General features: G+C 42.2%; 1 protein-coding gene across 1 annotated transcript in view; it reads left to right on the top strand.

Moving 5' to 3' along the window:
- inppl1a (inositol polyphosphate phosphatase-like 1a) overlaps nt 1–19,527 on the top strand; it is a 52,819-nt gene that overhangs the window by 16,554 nt on the left and 16,738 nt on the right. The window contains exons 2-14 of the mRNA XM_012859374.3: nt 715–778; nt 1,330–1,477; nt 3,334–3,415; nt 4,754–4,900; nt 5,205–5,295; nt 7,575–7,664; nt 11,486–11,584; nt 13,639–13,789; nt 15,592–15,698; nt 18,578–18,680; nt 18,773–18,969; nt 19,080–19,197; nt 19,349–19,445. Of these exons, the coding sequence (XP_012714828.2) occupies nt 715–778; nt 1,330–1,477; nt 3,334–3,415; nt 4,754–4,900; nt 5,205–5,295; nt 7,575–7,664; nt 11,486–11,584; nt 13,639–13,789; nt 15,592–15,698; nt 18,578–18,680; nt 18,773–18,969; nt 19,080–19,197; nt 19,349–19,445 (1,494 nt within the window). The remainder of the gene's footprint in view (nt 1–714; nt 779–1,329; nt 1,478–3,333; nt 3,416–4,753; nt 4,901–5,204; nt 5,296–7,574; nt 7,665–11,485; nt 11,585–13,638; nt 13,790–15,591; nt 15,699–18,577; nt 18,681–18,772; nt 18,970–19,079; nt 19,198–19,348; nt 19,446–19,527) is intronic.

Below are 19,527 nucleotides of genomic sequence, written 5' to 3'. Positions count from 1 at the left end.
CAAAACGGCTCCGGCGTCGGATCTGAATAAAATCTTTCCTTTCGTTTCCGCCTCATATACACAGTTGAGGTTAAACAGGGACAACGCGGACATGGATTTAAAAGCACCGCAAAAGCGCTTTGCATAGGGTGCCGTGCTGAGGCCGGAAATTGTGGAAACACAGCTCGTATTTTGCGCCGACCTACGAAAAGCACAGTGTTTGCTCGCAAATTGGACATCTGTGACCGGTCGACTGAACACACCCGAGCCGCAGCCCTGTGAATCATTACTCTCCAGCTCGGGGCTGCAGGCACCGTTGTAAATATCAGAGCATTGATCTGTGATTGGTTGTGGGCAGGGGTGGTGGGAACAAAACAAAAAAAAGAGATGAGACTCTCTTTCAGTCAGACACGCAGGGATTCAGAACATTTTTATTTCTTTTCCCCTGTTTCTTGGACAGTGCAACAAATAAACAGGGGTTCTTTTTTTACTGTCCCATGCTACAGTAAGGATGAAGCAGGCAGTCATAACTGTGATGGACAGCGACAGGTTGAACCCCCCGACAAGCACACACAAAACCTCATGCACACACAAGCCCGCCGACTGAGGTCAAGCACGTGTGTTTTTTTTTTTTTTTTTTTATGTTCTCCGAATGTCCCCTTGCTTCATTTCTTCCTTGTCCTGTTTGTCCCTTCCTCCGTTTAATCCTCTCTGCGTCTCCGTCTGTCCCTGCAGGTTTCAGAAGCACGTCCACACCTACAGGATCCTGCCCGATGATGAGGGCTTTCTGGCCGTGCAGGTACAGGAGTGACGCACACGCTCCTTTCTGGTGCTTTGGCAACAGCTGGCAGGCAGAGAGATGCTTATGTTGGCCCTAAGCTGTCGCTTACACAAATACGGACACACACACACACACACACACACGCTCAGCGACAGCAGCCGCGTTGTGCCTTGTGGTCGACAGCTGCACACACCCGCCCTCGCTTACAGACGGACACGCACGCGACAGCCTGGTGCTTCAGATCATGACGGATCGCTTTCTTTCCCCCTCTTATTTTTCCTCTGAAGGCCTGCTTATGGAGAAAATTGTCCCGTCTTTGCCCTCCCCAGCATCCAGCTCTTCTCTCCCGAGTGTTTATCAGAGCGGCTCTTCCTGGATCGGGTTATATTTAGCTCGCTGCGCTGCGTTTGCTTACACAACTTTAAATATGGAACAATAGGGGCCAGCAGAGGTTTCGGCAGCCCGACCCACCTGTAGCCAAGCAGTTTGGATGTTTTTCATGGAGATATTTCCCCACGCAGGAAATGACTTGTCTGTGTGTTGGTCCTCCCCCTTTCTCTCCCTCTCAGACGTCCCAGGGCGTTCAGCCCAAGCGGTTTAAGACGCTGCCGGAGCTGGTGTCTCTGTACCTGCAGCCCAACCAGGGCCTGGTCACGACCCTGCTGTACGCTGTGGAAAGGGAGGAGACGGCGCTCACTGATGACAGGGACTATTCAGGTAGCCAGAACACCAGTAACACCTGCTCTCACCACAGCGCCGTACGAATTTATTCACTTTTACCCATTTAGTTATGTTACAACCAGGAATATTGGTGTGCGTTATTTGGGATTTCATTTTGCAGACCAGCACAAAGTTAGACTTAGACAACTTTATTTGTCATTCTGTGTGCACAGAACGAAATTTCGTTTTGCATACAGCTTGAAAATGTTAGTGAATTGCAGTAGATTTCAGAATAAAGTAAATTACAGGATAAAATGATGATACTCGGCCAAATGATACAGTTGTGTATCATTTTGAAATTTTCAACATTTACATTTTTTTTTTTTTTTACAAATAAAAATAATGTGGCATGCATCTGTATTTAGCACCTTTTGAGTCTGATACCCCCTGCATGAAATTCAGCACCATCGGTTGCCTTCAGATGTCACGTAATTAGGAGGCTGAACAAGAGGAGATGGGTTTATGCGGCCAAAGCAGCCAGAAGGGGTCGAGGTAGCTCTTGAGGAGGCGCAGAGATCCACCGCTCAGGTGGGACAGTCTGCCAACAGGCCACCTGTGATTAGTTCGCCCTCAAAATGTGGCGCTCTATGGGAGACTTCCAAAAAGAAAGCGGTAAGAGGTCCTGCACGCAGTTTGCCACACGTCGTGTGAGAGACGCGCACGACAAGGGAAAAAATTAAGGTGCCGTGGTCAGATGAGAGGAAAGCGGATCTATTTGTGGGACATGGTGTACGCCGTGTGGAGAAAAAAATAACTAATAACGTTATGCTGTTAGGGGGAGTGGTGGCCTAGTGGTTAGAGCACAGAGCTTCGGTCCCAGAGGTCCTGAGTTCAACTCCCACAAGCTGCCATTCTGGGTCCCTGAGCAAGACCCTTAACCCCCAATTGCTCCCCAGGCGCCGCACAGTGGTAGCCCACTGCTCCCCAAGGGGATGGGTTAAGATGCAGAAGTGAATTTCTCCATTGTGAGATCAATAAAGTTTTATTATTATTATTATTATTATTATTATTATTATTATTATTATTATTATTATTATTATTATTATTATTTTGTTATAACTAATAACATTATGGTGTTATAAGTAATGTGGGGGCAGCACCACAAGCTCCTCAGAGCTGATGGGAAGATGATTAGAGCTACATGTAAGGCAATATTTGCCGGAAACCTGCTAGAAACAGACTTTGGACCGGATTGATTCTTTTCCTTCCAGCAGGATAACAACCCTAAACACATCGCCCGAGCTGCTAAAGAAAGGTTTTAAGTTGGGTCGTCCAACTCCGGCTCTAAAGGGTTGGTGTCCTGCCTGTTTTATTCGCGTTCATGCTGCAACACGGCTGGATTACCACGTCAGCACGTCATCAAGCTCTGCAGGAGCCTACTGAAGAGACGTTTGTCCGATTCAGGTGTGGTGAACCGGAGAAACATCTAAGGAAAGCTTTCCTCAGGACTAGATATTGATATGTTAGAGTGGCCTAGTCAAAGTCTTGACCTAAATGCAGTAGAGAATATGTTTTAAGACGTGAGAATTGGGCGTCTTGATCCAGTCTGAGGTTCAGGTATTCCTGAAGGCGGATGGTTGCACCGGTGTTTTATTTGACAACATTACAATAAAGTTGCCTAGATACAAATGCAGCCCACACTTTTCTGATTTTTATTTGTTCAATTTTGTTTATTGTGTAACAGCTTCCTTTGTCGTCGCAATGACTCGCCAGCTTGTACTTGTCTATCACATAAAATCCCAATGAAATGCAACCGAGTTTAGTGTACCTAACAAAATGTGAAGCAGATTGAAGATTAAGACTCGTTCCTGTGTTTCCTGTCAAATTAACGCTGATTTTTCTGTAACTCGCAGACGGAGAGGATGAGAAGCCGCCCCTCCCCCCTCGCTCTGCCTCCACCTCCACTCCCCCCGGACCTGAAACGCCTACAGAAAGGTACAAAGTCTGTCCGGGACCACTCGGTTGTTACCCTGCTGACAGTAACGACAGACGCGGCCACGTTTCCAATGCACCCAGGGGAAACGCGTTGCCTCAGCTCAACACTTGACGCGTTGCTTGACAATAAGCCCAGGTCACAGGAACAGAATGTCGCTTTATATGTTTCCCCTCACATACTGGCGCTGCAGAAAATAGTTTTAGATCAAATATAGCGAGTGCTGTCTCAGATTCAGTTTCACGATCAGACGCCGACTCATCCTCTCACCCTCCGCTCTGCGACATGTGTCCCCCCCCCCCCCCATCTGTCTTTGTAGAGAAGGTAAACCGCATCCTGCTGGAAGCCACACTCCTCACAGAGGATGCAGGGCTTTGATGAAGTGTTAGCGGTTCTGTGACGGAGCGCTTCAGACCTGTTTATGCTTCACCAAGCAACAGGCGCGCGAGTTTTCTGCTCGCCGTTTTCTGATCTTTGTTCAAACGCTGGCAAGGTGGCGAGTTTCTCACCGCAGGCCTCATTTTGTCACGGAAAGAAGCGTAAATTTGCCCGTTAAAATTAGCTGTTTCTACTTATGACTCATGATCTTTTTTTTTTGTGTGTGTGTGTGTTTTATGAATCACTGGTGGGAAAGTTTAGAGGAAGGACACAATTTATTTTTAATATCTGCTATTATTAAAAATCAATCCGTTTTCTCACTCGTTGGTTTAAGGAATTTGAGTACCTTTATGAACAAGAAAATAATATTTTTCTGAAGTGTTATTACCAGCAACAAATAAGCGGTACAGATGTGGCATGTACCGCTTATATGTACAAAGAATCAAATTGTTTATTGAACCACAAGAAAATTTTCTTAAGTTATTATTATTATTATTATTATTATTTATTTATTTATTTATTTATTTATTTATTTTTTTTGGGTGGGGGGGTTGTGACACGGAGTCGAATCTGGGTCAGCCACTTCGAGGACTATAGCCTAAGCGTGCTTCTCCAGCGCCACCAGCGTGCCCCTGAAGTTATTTGCTGCCCAGGTTGCAGAAAAATAGTCGTCTGAGACATTGTGAAGCTGTTATCTTCTCTTTTTTTGTTTTACTGTGTCTGAGTTTCATTGCAAGAACAAATTGGTTTAGAGGAATATCCTGTCAAAATGCTGTACACACACACACACACACACACACACACACACACACACACACACACAAGACACGTAGCAAACACAGCAAGTGTGAATACATTACAACAAAGTAGAGTACAGAGTAAAAACAAAATGCATACATTTGCTTTTGCTTTAACCTTTCAATCTACTTCAGACTAATTTGTCTTGAACGGGTTTGTTTTAGCACTCCGGCAGCCAACGGCCTGAGCACCATCTCCCACGAGTACCTGAAGGGCAGCTACGCCCTGGACCTGGAGGCCGTCAAACAGGGAGCGTCCTCCCTGCCTCATCTCAACAAGACGCTGGTGGCCTCCTGTAAACGTCTCAACGGGTGAGCCGCAGAGACGCGCAGATGCATGACCTGTTACCCGAACAGAGGCGGCTTTTATGTCTCTGAATGTAACGATCCTGCAGAGCTGCCAGCTTCCTCGTTTTAGTCTCAGCGGCACGTGATGCACTTTGAAACGTTGTGAAAATAGACAAGTAAATCACATGCTTGTTCATCATCAGTTCATTCTGCAGCTTTAGAGTTTTTGAAAAGAGGCTCCTATAAACAGAAAAATCTGAATAAAGTAAATGAAAGGGCTGAAAGTCTGAAAACAAGCAGATATCTGTATTGTTTTTTTCTCCTCCAGGGAGGTGGATAAGGTTCTGTCTGGTCTGGAGATCCTCTCTAAAGTGTTTGATCAGCAGAGTGCTTTCATGGTCTCTAAGATGATCCAACAGGTATGCAGCCTTGTCTTCATGTATGTGTTATTGTTGCCATGATTTTGTTGTTTAATGTGAATCAAAGCAGGCCTCTGTGTTGACTTGCCCATATTTCAGATTGTCAGCCTGCTGAAATTCCCACTTTTGAGCTGACTCGAACCATTCATCAAATTTTTTTAAATATGAAATGGTGCTTCAAAAGCTTTATGATGCCGTATATTATGTTATTTATTCCGTTTTTAAAGGTGCATAGCTCACTCTGGTTGCATACAAAGATTTTGTAAAAAAAAATTACCATGTCTTCCTGGTGGTTTTAGTTGTTGCTTTGGTGTTTTTCTGTTTTGTTTTTGCTCAATTTGTTAGTAAATAAAGCCTTTCATGTTTATTTACGGTTTTAACGGACGGACGTACTGCGCAGCAGGGCTTAAAACAAGGAAGCGGCTAATGGCTATTCCAGGCAAAATGATGAAGAATGGTCCAAGTTGTAGTGGAAAACAAAACAAAAAAATGATTCCATGAGCGAAAAAAATTAAATTTTGATTTATTAATTAGGCAAACCGGCATAATGATAGTTCTGCGATACTGTCGCTAGATGACGCCACATCTGTTTATGTCTGCTAATTGCGCCCGACGCTGGAGCTGTGTTTCTCCACAAAAAGGATCATCAAAACATTATAAGGATAGAGGCTTGGTGTATATAACTTTTATGTTATCATTATCAAACGTTTTTGGACTTCTTTTAAGGCATTTAAACACACAACAGTGTTTAAAGTACAAGTCAAGCACTTCTGCTGGAGATTTGTTACACAATGAAGCTCATTTTATCTGCACCTGACAGTAAAAAGGAAAAGCAAACCTGTTAAAAAAAGGTTGTTTAAAAGAAACTGTGAATACAAAAACTGTTTGACGAGACATGTTAGTGGCCTCCGTGACACGCTAAGGTTTTTACATTTTGCATTTTTAAAATTTATTTCATCATTATTTACAGGATCATCCTGGTCCTCTCATTGATGAGGTTGCAGTGTGGATTCCCTGGTGATTGTCCACACTCTATATTTACATACAAATGTTTATGTGTATAAAAGCACATAACTTTATTTTCTCCCTCTTTGACATCAACGCGGACTGAGGTTTTCCTGTTTCAGGTCACTTAAGGTTATCAAAACTGTTTCTATTTGCTCGATGCCTGAACAATCAAAGAGAGACTTTTTTTGGTACTTTCTCCAAATTCAGAAGTTTACATACACCAAGATTACTACTTTACATTTGAACAGTTCGTAAAAAGCCCAAATGATGACGTCTGGACTTTATAAGGTTAATTCACATCGTTGAGGTAACTAGAAAAACCCACCTGTTGATGTACTTTAAGGCAACACCTCAAACACCGCTTCCTTGTGGGACATCATCATCATCTAAAATAATAATCTAAAGAAATCGGGAAGAAGGAATATGGATTCTTGAAGGTTACATGCAAAATTAAAAAGCAGTGCAATACCATGAAGAATCACATCAGGTCTTCCAGTGATGTCTACCTTCTTAAAAGGATTTGGAAGCTGTAGGCTAGCCAAGCTTGAATATCTTTATTGAGGAAAAATTTTGGACCCGACGTACGGGCAGAAAATTGCCTTATTCGCAACACTAAATGTTTCGCACCGTGCTTTGTTGGTGCAGAATCAGGCACGTGACTAGCTGACCAGAAATAACCTTAAAGGAGACGGTCATGGACGAGCCGTGTTTGGAGGGGCGAGTCAAGCCGCACACAAAGGAAGAATAAACTGTGAGGAAATTACTTTGGGGAAGCTGATCCAAAAATAGTCTAAAATCTAGCTGGTGTGTCAGCGAGGTCACAAGCATTTGCAGACGCCACATGTCGAACACTTTAACCTTGCCTTAAACGTTTTAACTATAATCCACTTTTGGTCCTTCTGACAAAACACTTCATTGTCCCTCGTCATGGTCCAGACGCGAGCCAGCACTGGATGCTGATCTAACTTTTTGCCCTGCAGATAACATTTTGAAAGCCATAAACTAAATAATCTCTAGCTGACATAGGAAAAAGTTCAACTTCTTATAGGATTTTATTTGTTGACATCATTTCAGCAGCCACTTTAGTCACTGACGAAAGGGTTTGTAACGAAGCTGTGCTATTTTTACATGGATAGTGCAGCCGTTTAAGATAATAACCCTGAAAAAATTCAACATTTATACGTCACCATTAGCTAAGTTCGTCTTCTGTGTTTAAAAACAACTGAGATCAGAGGGGTTATAATATTTATTTTTTTTCCTTCATCCATCAGTCGGTGAATCAGGGAGGAGACCAGGAGCTGGAGAACTTGGTGACCAAGCTGGCTATTCTCAAAGACCTGCTGTCCTCCATTGAGAAGAAGGTAAAACAGAAAGAAAAAAAGCCACACAGAATCTAAACGTGGGCTTTAATCTTCACACACAATCAGGTCTGCTTCCTCTTTTCGCCAGCGACTCTGACTTTCTTTTCCTGTCCACGCTCACACTCGCTATTTTAGGGACGTTGGGGTGTTCAAGAAAACCTCATTCGCGTGGTTGGTCGTCGGCTTCTAAGGTCTGGCCAACTGAGATTTTATTGCAGCAATCACAAATGCCTTTTTAGGTGTTTAAATCTCAACTTTTGTAAGACATTTTAGGCTAGAGCAAGGGTTACATTGTTGGAGAGACAACTAGTGCACTAGATCTAGATTTGGACACATTGCACCGAGATGCACAGTGGGAAGAAGGCAAGCCAGTGAAGGCAACGTATATCCATTTAAAGTCATTATTTAATTACCAAGGTGTAAAATAATGCAATTGTAAAGGTCTTATTGGATGCAAAATTTATTAGAATAAATATATTCAGGGTTCCCACGGGTCCTTGAAATCCTTGAAAGTTTGTGAATCTGAAAAAAATAAATTCAAGGCCCTTGAAAGTTCTTGAAAACAGCCAAAAAAAACACCTTGTCCTTGAATTTTTTTGTGGGGTTGAAAGTTCACACGGATGACTACTCATGTGTCATTATTTTACTACCACACGATCTTTTAAAATTATGTTGATTCCGCAGACTTTTAATTTGCAAAAGTACGTTCGCTCTTCTTCGTTAGTTGGTAGGCTACGGTTTAGGCCTACGTGCGTCCAATAGGTTACATTCACGCAGTGTTGCCAACTCAGCGACCTTGGCGCTATATTTAGCAACTTTTCAGGGTCAAAGTCAAAAACTAGCTTAATCAAAGATGAAAGTAAAACAAATTGATATAATTCTGAACATCTCAATGCTGCACTTTTTTCCATAAAATTCCATGAAACGGTAGGCTAATGTACATCTTATATGTAATGTAGTATGGCATAGCCATGTACTGTGGATATAAATGTAGGCTATGAATATGATCAATATCAATGTAGGCTATAAATTAAGTCCACTTTCTTGCATTGCTTCTGACCCAACAACTTCTATGCCGTTTAGTCTTTTATTGAATTTGCATTGTATTAAAATATGATAACCTATTCAGCGGTCACAATAGGTAAATGCCGCCACGCGTGGTCCTTGAATCTGAGGAAATTGGTCCTGGAAAGTCCTTGAAAGGTCCTTGAATTTGATGTTCACCAAGGTGTGGGAACCCTGTATATTTCAAGTGCCCTGGCTACCAATTATTCATGCTGGGCATTTTTAGTGGTTTTGATACCAAAGCTGACAGAGAGATGGCTAAATTGTAATAAAAAAATTTTTAAAAAAAGTCAGGATAATGTGAGTTGATCGTGATCAGTATAATCGCAACATTATCTAAATTATACGTTTTCCTCGTATCCTGCAACCCTTGGAAACTATCCTCCCTGATGGCTGTGAAGGCTTCATTCGGACAATGCATCCTTTCAGAAAGCAAAAGCAAAAAAAAAAAAAAGAAAAAAAATCAGGAATGGTTTGAGGAGGAAAACAAAAAGTTAAAGGTGTCGACTGGCCTTCGTATTCACAGTTCCTAATCCAAGGAAGCATCGGCCGGATGTGCTGGACAAACAAGTCTAATACATGTAGGCCAGATGCTGACATTAAGACCCTTAATAAAAGCACAGGAAAAGCTCAGAAGATTTTTTTTTCTTACTGTATGAAGTTAATAGTTGCAGCCATGATTTTATAAAAAAGACAGATTAAAAGTTTTTGCGGTCCCAGTGATCCGACCCTGAGTGTCTAAAGACGGAGCTTGCCCAGCGCCGTAACACTAACCACAAGACACGATTTAACGGCAGTGGATTACAAGGCTGCTCGCTTAACACGTTGGATATTATCAGAAAGCAGAAAGGGTTCCTCTGTTACATCCAGCCACAGACTTCAGCTCTGCATGAGGTTCATGTTCAGTTCATTTGCAGTGGGTGCTTCACAGCCAAGTGATCGTCAAGAGTTTCACAACCTGTTCTTGGCTTCTGACGTCAGTGAGAAAAAGACACAGGAGATGAAGATGAAGTCATAAAGGAAGTGACAAACAAGAGTTTATATCTTACGTTATGATCGACAGAACAAATTTTATTAGGTTCAGAAAATAGTCAAATCTGTGAACTTAAATGATCACGCCTAGCTCCTCAGTTGGATTGATGTCTGGACTTTGTCTGGGCCAGAGTAGCACATGAGTTGGATCTGAAGCATTTAGTTCTAGTTCTGGCTGTACGTTTAGCATGATTGTCCATCGGGAAGTCGAACCTTGTGTTGTTTTTTTTTTTTTGTAGCATCGAACAGGTTTTCTTCCAGCATCGCCTTGTGTTCAGCTCAATCCATCCTTCCCCTAACTTCCCTGTCGCTGCTAAAGAGAGACATCCCTGCGGTACGATAACGTTAGCCCTACCTTTCACAGCGGGGATGGTGCGACGCTCGCTCTTCCTTCTCCACCTCGTTTCACATGTCGACCATAAAGGGCAGCTCTCGTGTCTCTTCCACACTTTGTGTAGAACTGCACACCGCAGGCTTCGTGGTTTCCTTTCAACAATGGCTTTCTTATCAGCACGTTTTAACGAAGGCCAGATTTGTCCCGTTGGCCTTCGTCGTCTTTTCAGCAGATGTTTCCACCTGAGCTCTGGATCTCTACAGCTCCTGCTTCTCTGATTAATCCTGTCCTTGCCTGTCCTGTCAGTTTTAATTTAGATGGACAGTCGTGTCTTGGTATGTATGGAGTGCCACACTGTTTCCATTTTGTCTCCATTCTGGATCGGTCCGTGCTCCATGAGGCGTTCGAGGCTTAGGATGTTATTTTTTAACCTGACCCTGCTTTAAACTTCTCCATGCCTTCACCTCTGATCTGTCTGCCGTGTTGTATTAAATTTCACACATTTGGACTATTTACTATTTAGGGAACCCCTAAATAGTAAATAGGGTACTTGTGAACCCAGTCGGTTATGCTGGATTTTTATTTATGAGCACCAGAGTGATGGGGCGGGCTACGAAATGGATTCATTATTTGGATTTTTGTAAATGCTTGGAAAACCATGTACTTCCCAGTTATTCTCTTATTCTTTATGTTGATTTGTCATTTTAAGTTTTGAAGTTTTAAGGTGTGCTGGTGAAGATTCTCAGCATCCAGGTCATGTTCACTCCACAAGAGTTAAAAAAACTAAACAACTGGGCTTCTTTTTGAAGTTTGAAGACGTTTCGCCTCCCATCTAGAAAGCTTATGTCTCATTTGAAAAAAAAGTCCAGTTGTTTTTTTGTTTTGTTTTTTACTTTTTTGGACGTTTTAAGGTGGTAACATAACTTAGTAATAATAATAATAATAATAATAATAATAATAATAATAATTATTATTATTATTATTATTATTATTATTATTATTATTATTATTATTATTATTATTATTATTATTATTATCATAAATGTTCAAGGCTGCAGCTTACAGAGCCTGTGGTGTCCTGTTTGAATGTACAGGGTCTGGTTTCCTCTCCCTCATTAGGAGGAAATGGCCTCCAGTGCAGTCGAGCTGCATGTCCAGACGCATGCGATAATATGGCTCTCCCTAAATCGGCTCTTAGGAGACCGGGAATTTATTCCTGCGTTCTCAAGAATGCAAGGAAAAAAGCATTATGTCTAAACACGCATCTCCTCTTTTTTTTCCTCCCCTCATGCCGTATATCGCTCCTCGTTACGTTTCTCTCTCTCGCTCTTAAATTTTGTTTTCCCCGACTTAAACTACTTCCCCTCTCTCTTTCTTTTTGTTTCCTCAGGCTCTGAAAGCGCTACAGGACATGAGTTTGTCCTCAGCGGGCTCCCCTCCGCCTTTCTCGATGCGCCACAGCAAAGCCATTCCTGTGCAGGCCTTTGAGGTACCCACCTACGCAGATGCCAGCCATAAGCAGATTTACTTCACTGGGGCACATCTTGGCCTGCAGGGTGACGGTAGCCAGTGTTCCCACGGAGGCCATCACATAACTAAAGGACCATTTGAAGGGATTAGTAGTAAAGAATCTCATGTAGAGCTCATCAACAGCTTTAAAGTCAAATTATATTATAAAGAAAGAAATCTTAATGGGAAAATTGTTCCGTTAGTCATTTTAATTGTTTCTCTTGAGGAGATGGAGTCACCCGCTTGCTATGTTTCAGTATCTTTATGCACGATTAAATTGTAGTGTGGCAGATGGCAGACCGGACTGAAGTTGTGACTAAACAGGGCAGCCTCGGCGTTCTGTAAGTCAGGAAATGTGTCAGCGCAGCTGATGTGTAGCACGAAGAATGCTCGTAATGCACTTCCTCTTGGGTCACCTCTGACGCCGCGTTGCCGTTTATTACTTTTGGCACCGCCGTGATTGGAAAGAGCATTCGATAAAGTGAGAATAGTCACCTCTCTATTTAAAAAGATCCATTTAGAAAAGCTGAAACAGCTTAAATGACAGAATTCTACAGATATTCTGAAGGGACACACACAAAGCTCTTCCTGGGAAAGCCTGCGGTGACTTTTTGTCAGCAGCTTCCAGTCCCGTATCTCTGCACGGACCCTCGGCGTCAGCCTGTCATGACTCACAGATGAGCGTCTTTGTGGGCCGTCATTAGGCTTGGCTTTCCAGTAAAATAACGACTAGGGTCGAGAATGGATTTTACAGACGAGCTCAAAGTGATTCATACCCCTGGCAGAGTTAGATCTAGAATTATTTTCATTCAACCAAGACGTTTGTTGCTGATGGGAGAGAAAAATAATTAACCTGGTTTATCTCAAAAGACGATAAGAAACCTAAATAAATATCAGTTTGGGAAAAAAAATAACTGACTGGGCGATAAATCAATTTTATCGATCAAATTGATCAATGGAATTTTTAACTCTTGGAGCCTCTTGAGCTTCTATGAAGCTTTGCACTGAAACAGTCCCAGAAGGGAAAATTGTTTTGGTAAGATCATGCAATGTCAATTATATATGTTTTGGGAAATATATTGTCAAAATACTCGAAAGAGGAATAATTTTTTTTTCATCCAAAGATGAGGCATTTTTATTTATTCATTTATTTATTTTTATTTATTTATTTCATTTTGAAGTTGCACAAGTCAAGTAAAGCTTGTTCTTAGATTAGACCACCACTCCCACTCCATCCTGTCATGGAAGTGGCCGAGTTGTTGGAGAGCCGGGAGTTTGCGTCTTGCGTCGCCGGTTTGAAACTGAGAGATGGGTTAAATTTAGAGACAAATTTCCCCTCCGAGGGTGAATATTTATTTCTTTTATATTTAGACGTGTAACACCACAAACATTTAGAGCTATATTTTGATTGTTTACTATGGCAGAGCCTACCATCCTGTTTTTAAAGCTTGTATTTAGCTGCACTTTGAATTCAGGTCAACTCCCTAACAAGATGATTGAAATAAAAGCATGTATTTAAAAAAATAATTTCAGTAATTTGATTTTATGAAATAAAAGGAGAATAAGTAGATTAATCGGATTTGGTTATTTGAAGAAAAAAAAGGTTGGAGGTTTTATTTTTAAGCCAAATAGCCCTTCTAATCTTTATTAGCATCACAGCAAATCAAACCCTTCCTATAATTGCTGAGCAGCTTTTTGCATTTTTCCACTGGCAGTGTGATGATTTTTCTCTGGTGATGAGCATCAGTTGTTTGAGTTCAGAAGGTCTCCCCTCCATCACCCTAATCTTTAGCCCCGCCCACAGATTCAGTCAGTCGGCATTTTGGCTAGCCCTTTCCAAAGATTTTAGTTTTACTTCCACTCAGAAGAAACACGCTGGTAAAATGAAACAATTACAGTAACCCTACAATCGCCAGAGGTCTTAATAGTTGTGGGATGAACTGTAGCGACTTCCTAAAATCGTCATTACAGGCATTTCTAAAGACGACGAGAGACCAACAACCGTTCGGCACGTTTGCTTTCTTGTGAAATCAGGTGAAGCTGGACGTTTACCTGGCAGAGCTGACAAAGATAGGAAAGAGCCAGAAATACACGTTGTCCGTGGACGTCGAGGGAGGGAGGCTGGTCGTGATGAAGAAGGTGAAGGACAATCAGGAGGACTGGACCACCTTTACGCACGACAAAAGTAAGACTCACACAAACTGGGATGTTCTTAACAGCAGCCATCTTTATTCAGCGGGTCTGCGGCTGCCATTTCTGCTTCAGCTGCTGCATTCATGACAACCTCTTTAGTTTTTTAATTTATTTATTTTTTTGCTATTGTGCAGTGAAGTTTCCTGTTGATAACATAGGGAAACATATCCCAACGTATCATTTGTATTGGCTTCTTTCTTTCATTCCTATTGTTTGACACAGCCTGTGCACGATGTAACGTTTTTGTTTCGACAAAATCAGATTCGTCCTTCCAGTAGAGACCTGTGCCCATATTCTCCGTCATAGAGCTCCTATCTTAGCCTAAAACATCCTACCTAGGTGTTTTAGCTTAAGGGCGGTTCAGATCGCTGCTGAGAGGGTCTCTGAGTGAGGAAGTGAGAGAAATTTTTATGTTTTTCAAGAGCTGTGATTGGTTGATAGTACGAGAAAAAAAAACAGCACCACAAATGTGCTCCTAGTGATCAAAGGAGAGAAATTAACCGACTAGACTGGATTAAGAAATGTGTGACATTATGATGGAAAAATAGCTAAATTAATTGTCACAAAGCAATCGAAATGTTTAAAAGCACCTTATTTACATCCTCATCATTAATTTGATTCGCTTCCTTTCACTCGCCAGTCATTTCGCTACTTTATCTATTTGATATTAATGCACACTCACCTGTCAGCATTTTACTGGGATTCTATGCTTGTATAAAGCGGTTGGATTTTGCTGAACGACCGACATAAAATGGAGGTGAAAAATAAAAAAGGTGGGGAAACCAAACCGGACAGCAGCGCCAGAGGAGTGCTTACAAGTGGATTTGTCCCCGGATCACGGCACAATTACACGGACTTTGCAGCGTATTGCCCGCAGGTCAACGCGTCTTTTTCTCTGCTTTTACACACCAGCCTAGTGAGAAGAGCTCTGTGCAGCATCAGAAGTGAGGAGATGGCCACTCAAGCAAACTAGGCTACTGACATTAGCATGCAATACAGAAAACACTTTCTCACCTCTTTAATGTTTTTTTGTAAATTTCTCCACTTTTATGAATGATTATTTAATTATTTCCCCTTATTTATTTATCCTCAATAATATTACGTTAGTAGAGCCACGCCTTTAACACGTCAGGGCACTAAAATTAATTAATTTCCCTTTATGGGGATAATAAAGTTTATACTAGCTACATAATAATAATATGGTTGTTATATCATAATATGCAGAAACAGCAGATAGAGGGGCTCTCATTTAACCCTTTTCTTTTGATATGTAGAAATTCATCCTAACAGTTTTAATTGTTGGTAGGGGTGGACAATAATTCAACATCAATATATATCACGACATAACTTTATTTAATAAAGGTGATATGACATTCCAGATATTTCAGTATGCATTACAGTCTATGATTACAGTTTGTCACTGACAGACGTTCTGGGTTTTATGTCGTTTTATGCCTTTTTATATTGTAAAGCAAATATTTCCAAAATGTTATATTGGATAAAGTTTTATAAACGTGGCAAAAAAAAATTGCCATAACTTTGCACAGATATCTATTGTAGGCATTTTTGGCAGTCTTTCAGAGGCCTGTATTTTGTTTATAATGATATAGTAATTATATCGTATCGACCGAAATTGAGAAATATATTATGATACAAGTTTTGGCCATATCGTCCAGCCCTACTTGATGGTTGTTTTCATAGGCGTGTTAGATTGCTAAATATGGCGTACGTTTCGTGAGATTTTGCCCATCCCCAACCATCTGTCTCCCATTTCTCTGGCCTGTCTCCCACCAGTACGTCAGCTGATCAAGTCCCAGAGGGTCCAGAACAAACTGGGCATTGTCTTTGAGAAGGAGAAGGACAAGAGTCAGAGGAAAGACTTCATCTTTGCCAGTGCCAAGGTTTGTACACACATCCAGTGGTCCGGCATAACATTATGACCTCCGACAGGTGACGTGAGCAACACTGATCATCCGTTCGTCGTGGTGCGAACAGGTGATCAACTATGCTGCCTAAAACCTATCACCTACACGGTAGGTTTTAGGCAGCGTAGGTGATGTGTAAAAATGGGAAAGCATAGTCATTTCAGCCCATTTGAGCAGCGCCAAGTTGCAAGGGATAGATAACAGAGTCAGAGTATCTCCTACATTGTACCTCTTCTGGGGACTGCCGGTCTGCAGGCGTCAGTTCCCATCAAAAGTGGTTCAAAAAAGGAACGGTAGTGAATCTGTCGCCGGGTCTTGATGCACATCGAGTGAGGGCTGGCCCTACAGCTCATATTACTGAAGAAGTCAATGCAGGTTAATGCTTAATATTGTTAAACACCACGTAAAGAACTTCTCTCCCACTTAACCATAATTTTAAGCCAAATGAAGGCACAGCGCTTTCGATTTTTCCTTTTACAATAATGAATAAAGTACACTGTCTGCCACAGAATAGTCACACGCTCTAATATTTTATTGGACCACTTTTAGCGTTAATGACTACATCCGTGCGCTACCTTTAACCCCTTTTGCACTGTCACAGCATTTATTTCCGCCCAGAGTAAAGTTGCATCCATTTTCCACCAAGATACAGTATGTAGAGATGAGGAAAGAGTCAGACCGCTGTGGCCTCTAGTCCTCCGATGCAATAATTTAACCCTTCTGAAATGGATCGACATATTTTCCACGACTACAGGGTGGCTCTTCCAACACAATATGTTAAGAAGTGGCAAGCTGCTCATTGCATCAGTTACGGTTAAACGACGTGTTGCCAGCTGAAACATAATCATCTGTGCAGTCGTTCTTTAGTATAAGCGTCATACGGATCACATCCAGGCCAGTCTCTTAACCTCCTTACAGGCTTTTTCAAGGATTTTTGCTTTTTTCCCGCTTGAAAGTTTGAGATCACCAAATAAACTTTGATAGAAAGGAGGAAAGACAGTCTTCCAATGAATATTTCAGTCATGAGAAGGGAAGCAAGCGTTCGAACCAACCTGAGCCAATGTGGAAAAGTAAACACCCCGTAAACCTGATAAGTGTTTATTCTACATTTGGCATTAGAGCTGCACAAATCGCAAAGGAATGTTTGTATGCCGTATTGAGAAGGATGTAGTATTTCAATTATAACACATTCATAGTCTCCAGCTCTATAACTGGTTGAATTAACTCTTAACTTCTCTCAATGCCCACATAAGGTTTATTTCCTTAGTGGCTGCGATCAAAAGGCTCCTGCAGGGTGGCGGGTGCATTGTGTCATGGTAAAGAAATTATTCTTTCCCAAGAAAAAAAACAACAACGTTGACCTTTGTCGACATCATTATCACAGGTTTCAGCAGTGGTAACATTATGAAACTCTACTTGTCACCAACCATTGCCGTTAAGCTTCTGTGACGGCTGCAGTGAGTCTTTTACATCCCTTAGGAGGACGTTTTTTGGTCCACTGCTCTTAGCAAAAATAGTTTAAACTCAGCCATGTCAGGTTTTCTGAGCAATGAAGAGGTGGACTTGCCGGTTTGCTTTGGATCATTGTCCTGCTGACTCAAGTGAGCTTGGGCTTTAGGCCACAGACCAATGGCTGGAGGTTCTCCTCCAGGTGGAGAGCAGAATCCATGGGTCCATCAGCAACGGCAAGTCGTCCCGGTCCTGATGCAGCAAAGTTGGTCTCTGCTAACCTTTAGCCTACTTTATGTTGTCAGTAAAAAAATATATATTAAAACACACTTTGTATTTACTATGATTATCTGTATGTGATAGGAATTGTGATTATCTGACACATTGCTGTGACAAAATAGGCAAAAGAAGAAGGAATCTGAAAGCTTTAAATGCAGCGATTACTGCGACACAAGCCGACAGGAAATAAGGGTTTATGTTAAAAACTCCTATAACTGTAATGGCATTTACAAGACAGATTTAATTAAAGATGGGAATGTAAAACAATTATAAAAAATCTAAGGAACACTTTGAAAACTCATAAGATCAGCAGCAGGAAAAGGGCTGATTATCCATGGGTTATATATTTTAGCAACAACACATCAATTGATGAAATCCGAAGTTACAGAGATGTTAAAACATGAAGTCCGTTTCTGATGGTTTGGTCAGAAACATTCATGCCAGTGGCTCGCAGGAAGTCACTTTGTATAGCTGTGGGACTATCCATCCTTTTCCTCTTTGCACAAAGGAGCAGATACTGGTCCTCTCTCCTGAAATCTCCTCCATGCTCTTGAGACTGAGCTGGGAGACGCAGCAAACCTTCCTGCAGCAGCACATATTGATGCGCCATCCTGGTGAAGATGGACTTCCTGTGAAACCTCTGTAGGGTCCAGGTATCGCCTCACGGTGCCAGTAGTGACACCGACCCTGGGCAAATTCAGAATTAGCGAAAAGCTGTCCCAGACATGAGAGGAAACAATGTCTGCAGCCTCCACCTGAAAACCCGTCCTGTTTTTAGGTTCATCTCATTGTTGCTCCTTTTTAATGAAACTACCAGCAGAACAGCCAACAGCCTCTACTGCTGAACTGACCAGATCAATACTCCAGGACTATAGCAAACCTCTTATACTCTGATTAAAAAGTGTTGTATATCTTTTTTTCATTTTGAGCAGTGTAGATTTTAAACAGCAGCTTAGGCAAACAGCTCGGTGGGTCAGGTTGCCTTTCAGCATCCGTGGCTGATTCGCTCTGCCAAAAGGGAAACTTAGATATTCCTCATGTTGCAGAACTGACGTAATAAAAACGAATAAGATAAAGCTTTTAATAGGAATATGTGGATGACTCTCTCTGATGTGTGCTTATTTCAGAAGCGGGAGGCATTCTGCCAGCTGCTGCAGCTGATGAAGAACAAACATTCCAACCAGGACGAGCCCGACATGATTTCCATCTTCATAGGCACCTGGAACATGGGTCAGGACCACGAGAGCATGCTGTAACTCTCCCCACTTTCAAAGTGTGACGTGTTTTTTACTACAACAGGCGGGCTTGCTGTTTGTCTTCAGGCTCAGTCCCTTCGCCTAAGTCGGTGGCTTCCTGGGTGCTGTGCCGCGGCCTGGGGAAGACGCTGGACGAGATGACCGTGGCCATCCCCTATGACCTTTACGTGTTCGGAACGCAGGAGAACTCTGTGTGCGACCGGGAGTGGGTGGAGTCGCTGCGAGCCGTGCTGAAGGAGCAGACGGAGCTGGATTATAAACCGGTGAGGAGAATAGTTAACGTCACTGAAGTACGGCTGGTTTCTTTTTGGGCAGTCTAAAAGCAGAAACCACCGCCGCAGGTCCCTCATCGCTGCTGTCGTTGTCTCTGCAGATCGCCGTGCAGACGCTGTGGAGCATAAAACTTGCCGTGTTGGTGAAACCTGAGCACGAAAACAGGATCAGCCATGTGGGGATGTCCAGTGTCAAGACAGGGATCGCCAATACTCTGGGTAACAATGACCCGACTCACTGCCCACCAAAACATTATTCAGTTTCTGTGCCGTTATTTATCGTGAACATTGTTGTAAAACCATGGAATTGGGTGCATTATTTCTCAATAGATTTCATGACATTGGATGCTTGTTTTCAATGTCCGTCCAGGTAACAAAGGAGCTGTTGGCGTTTCATTCATGTTCAACGGGACGTCGTTTGGATTCGTAAACTGTCATCTGACATCAGGGAACGAGAAGATTGCCAGGTACCAAAAATCATCGTCCTACTCGTTAAACACCCAGCTACTGCTAATTGCTAATAGCTATGGTCATTGTGTGAAATGGCGT

The sequence above is a fragment of the Fundulus heteroclitus genome, chromosome 18 (genome assembly GCF_011125445.2).
Source record: "Fundulus heteroclitus isolate FHET01 chromosome 18, MU-UCD_Fhet_4.1, whole genome shotgun sequence".
Lineage (NCBI taxonomy): Eukaryota > Metazoa > Chordata > Actinopteri > Cyprinodontiformes > Fundulidae > Fundulus > Fundulus heteroclitus.
This window is presented reverse-complemented; position numbering and strand designations above follow the sequence as displayed.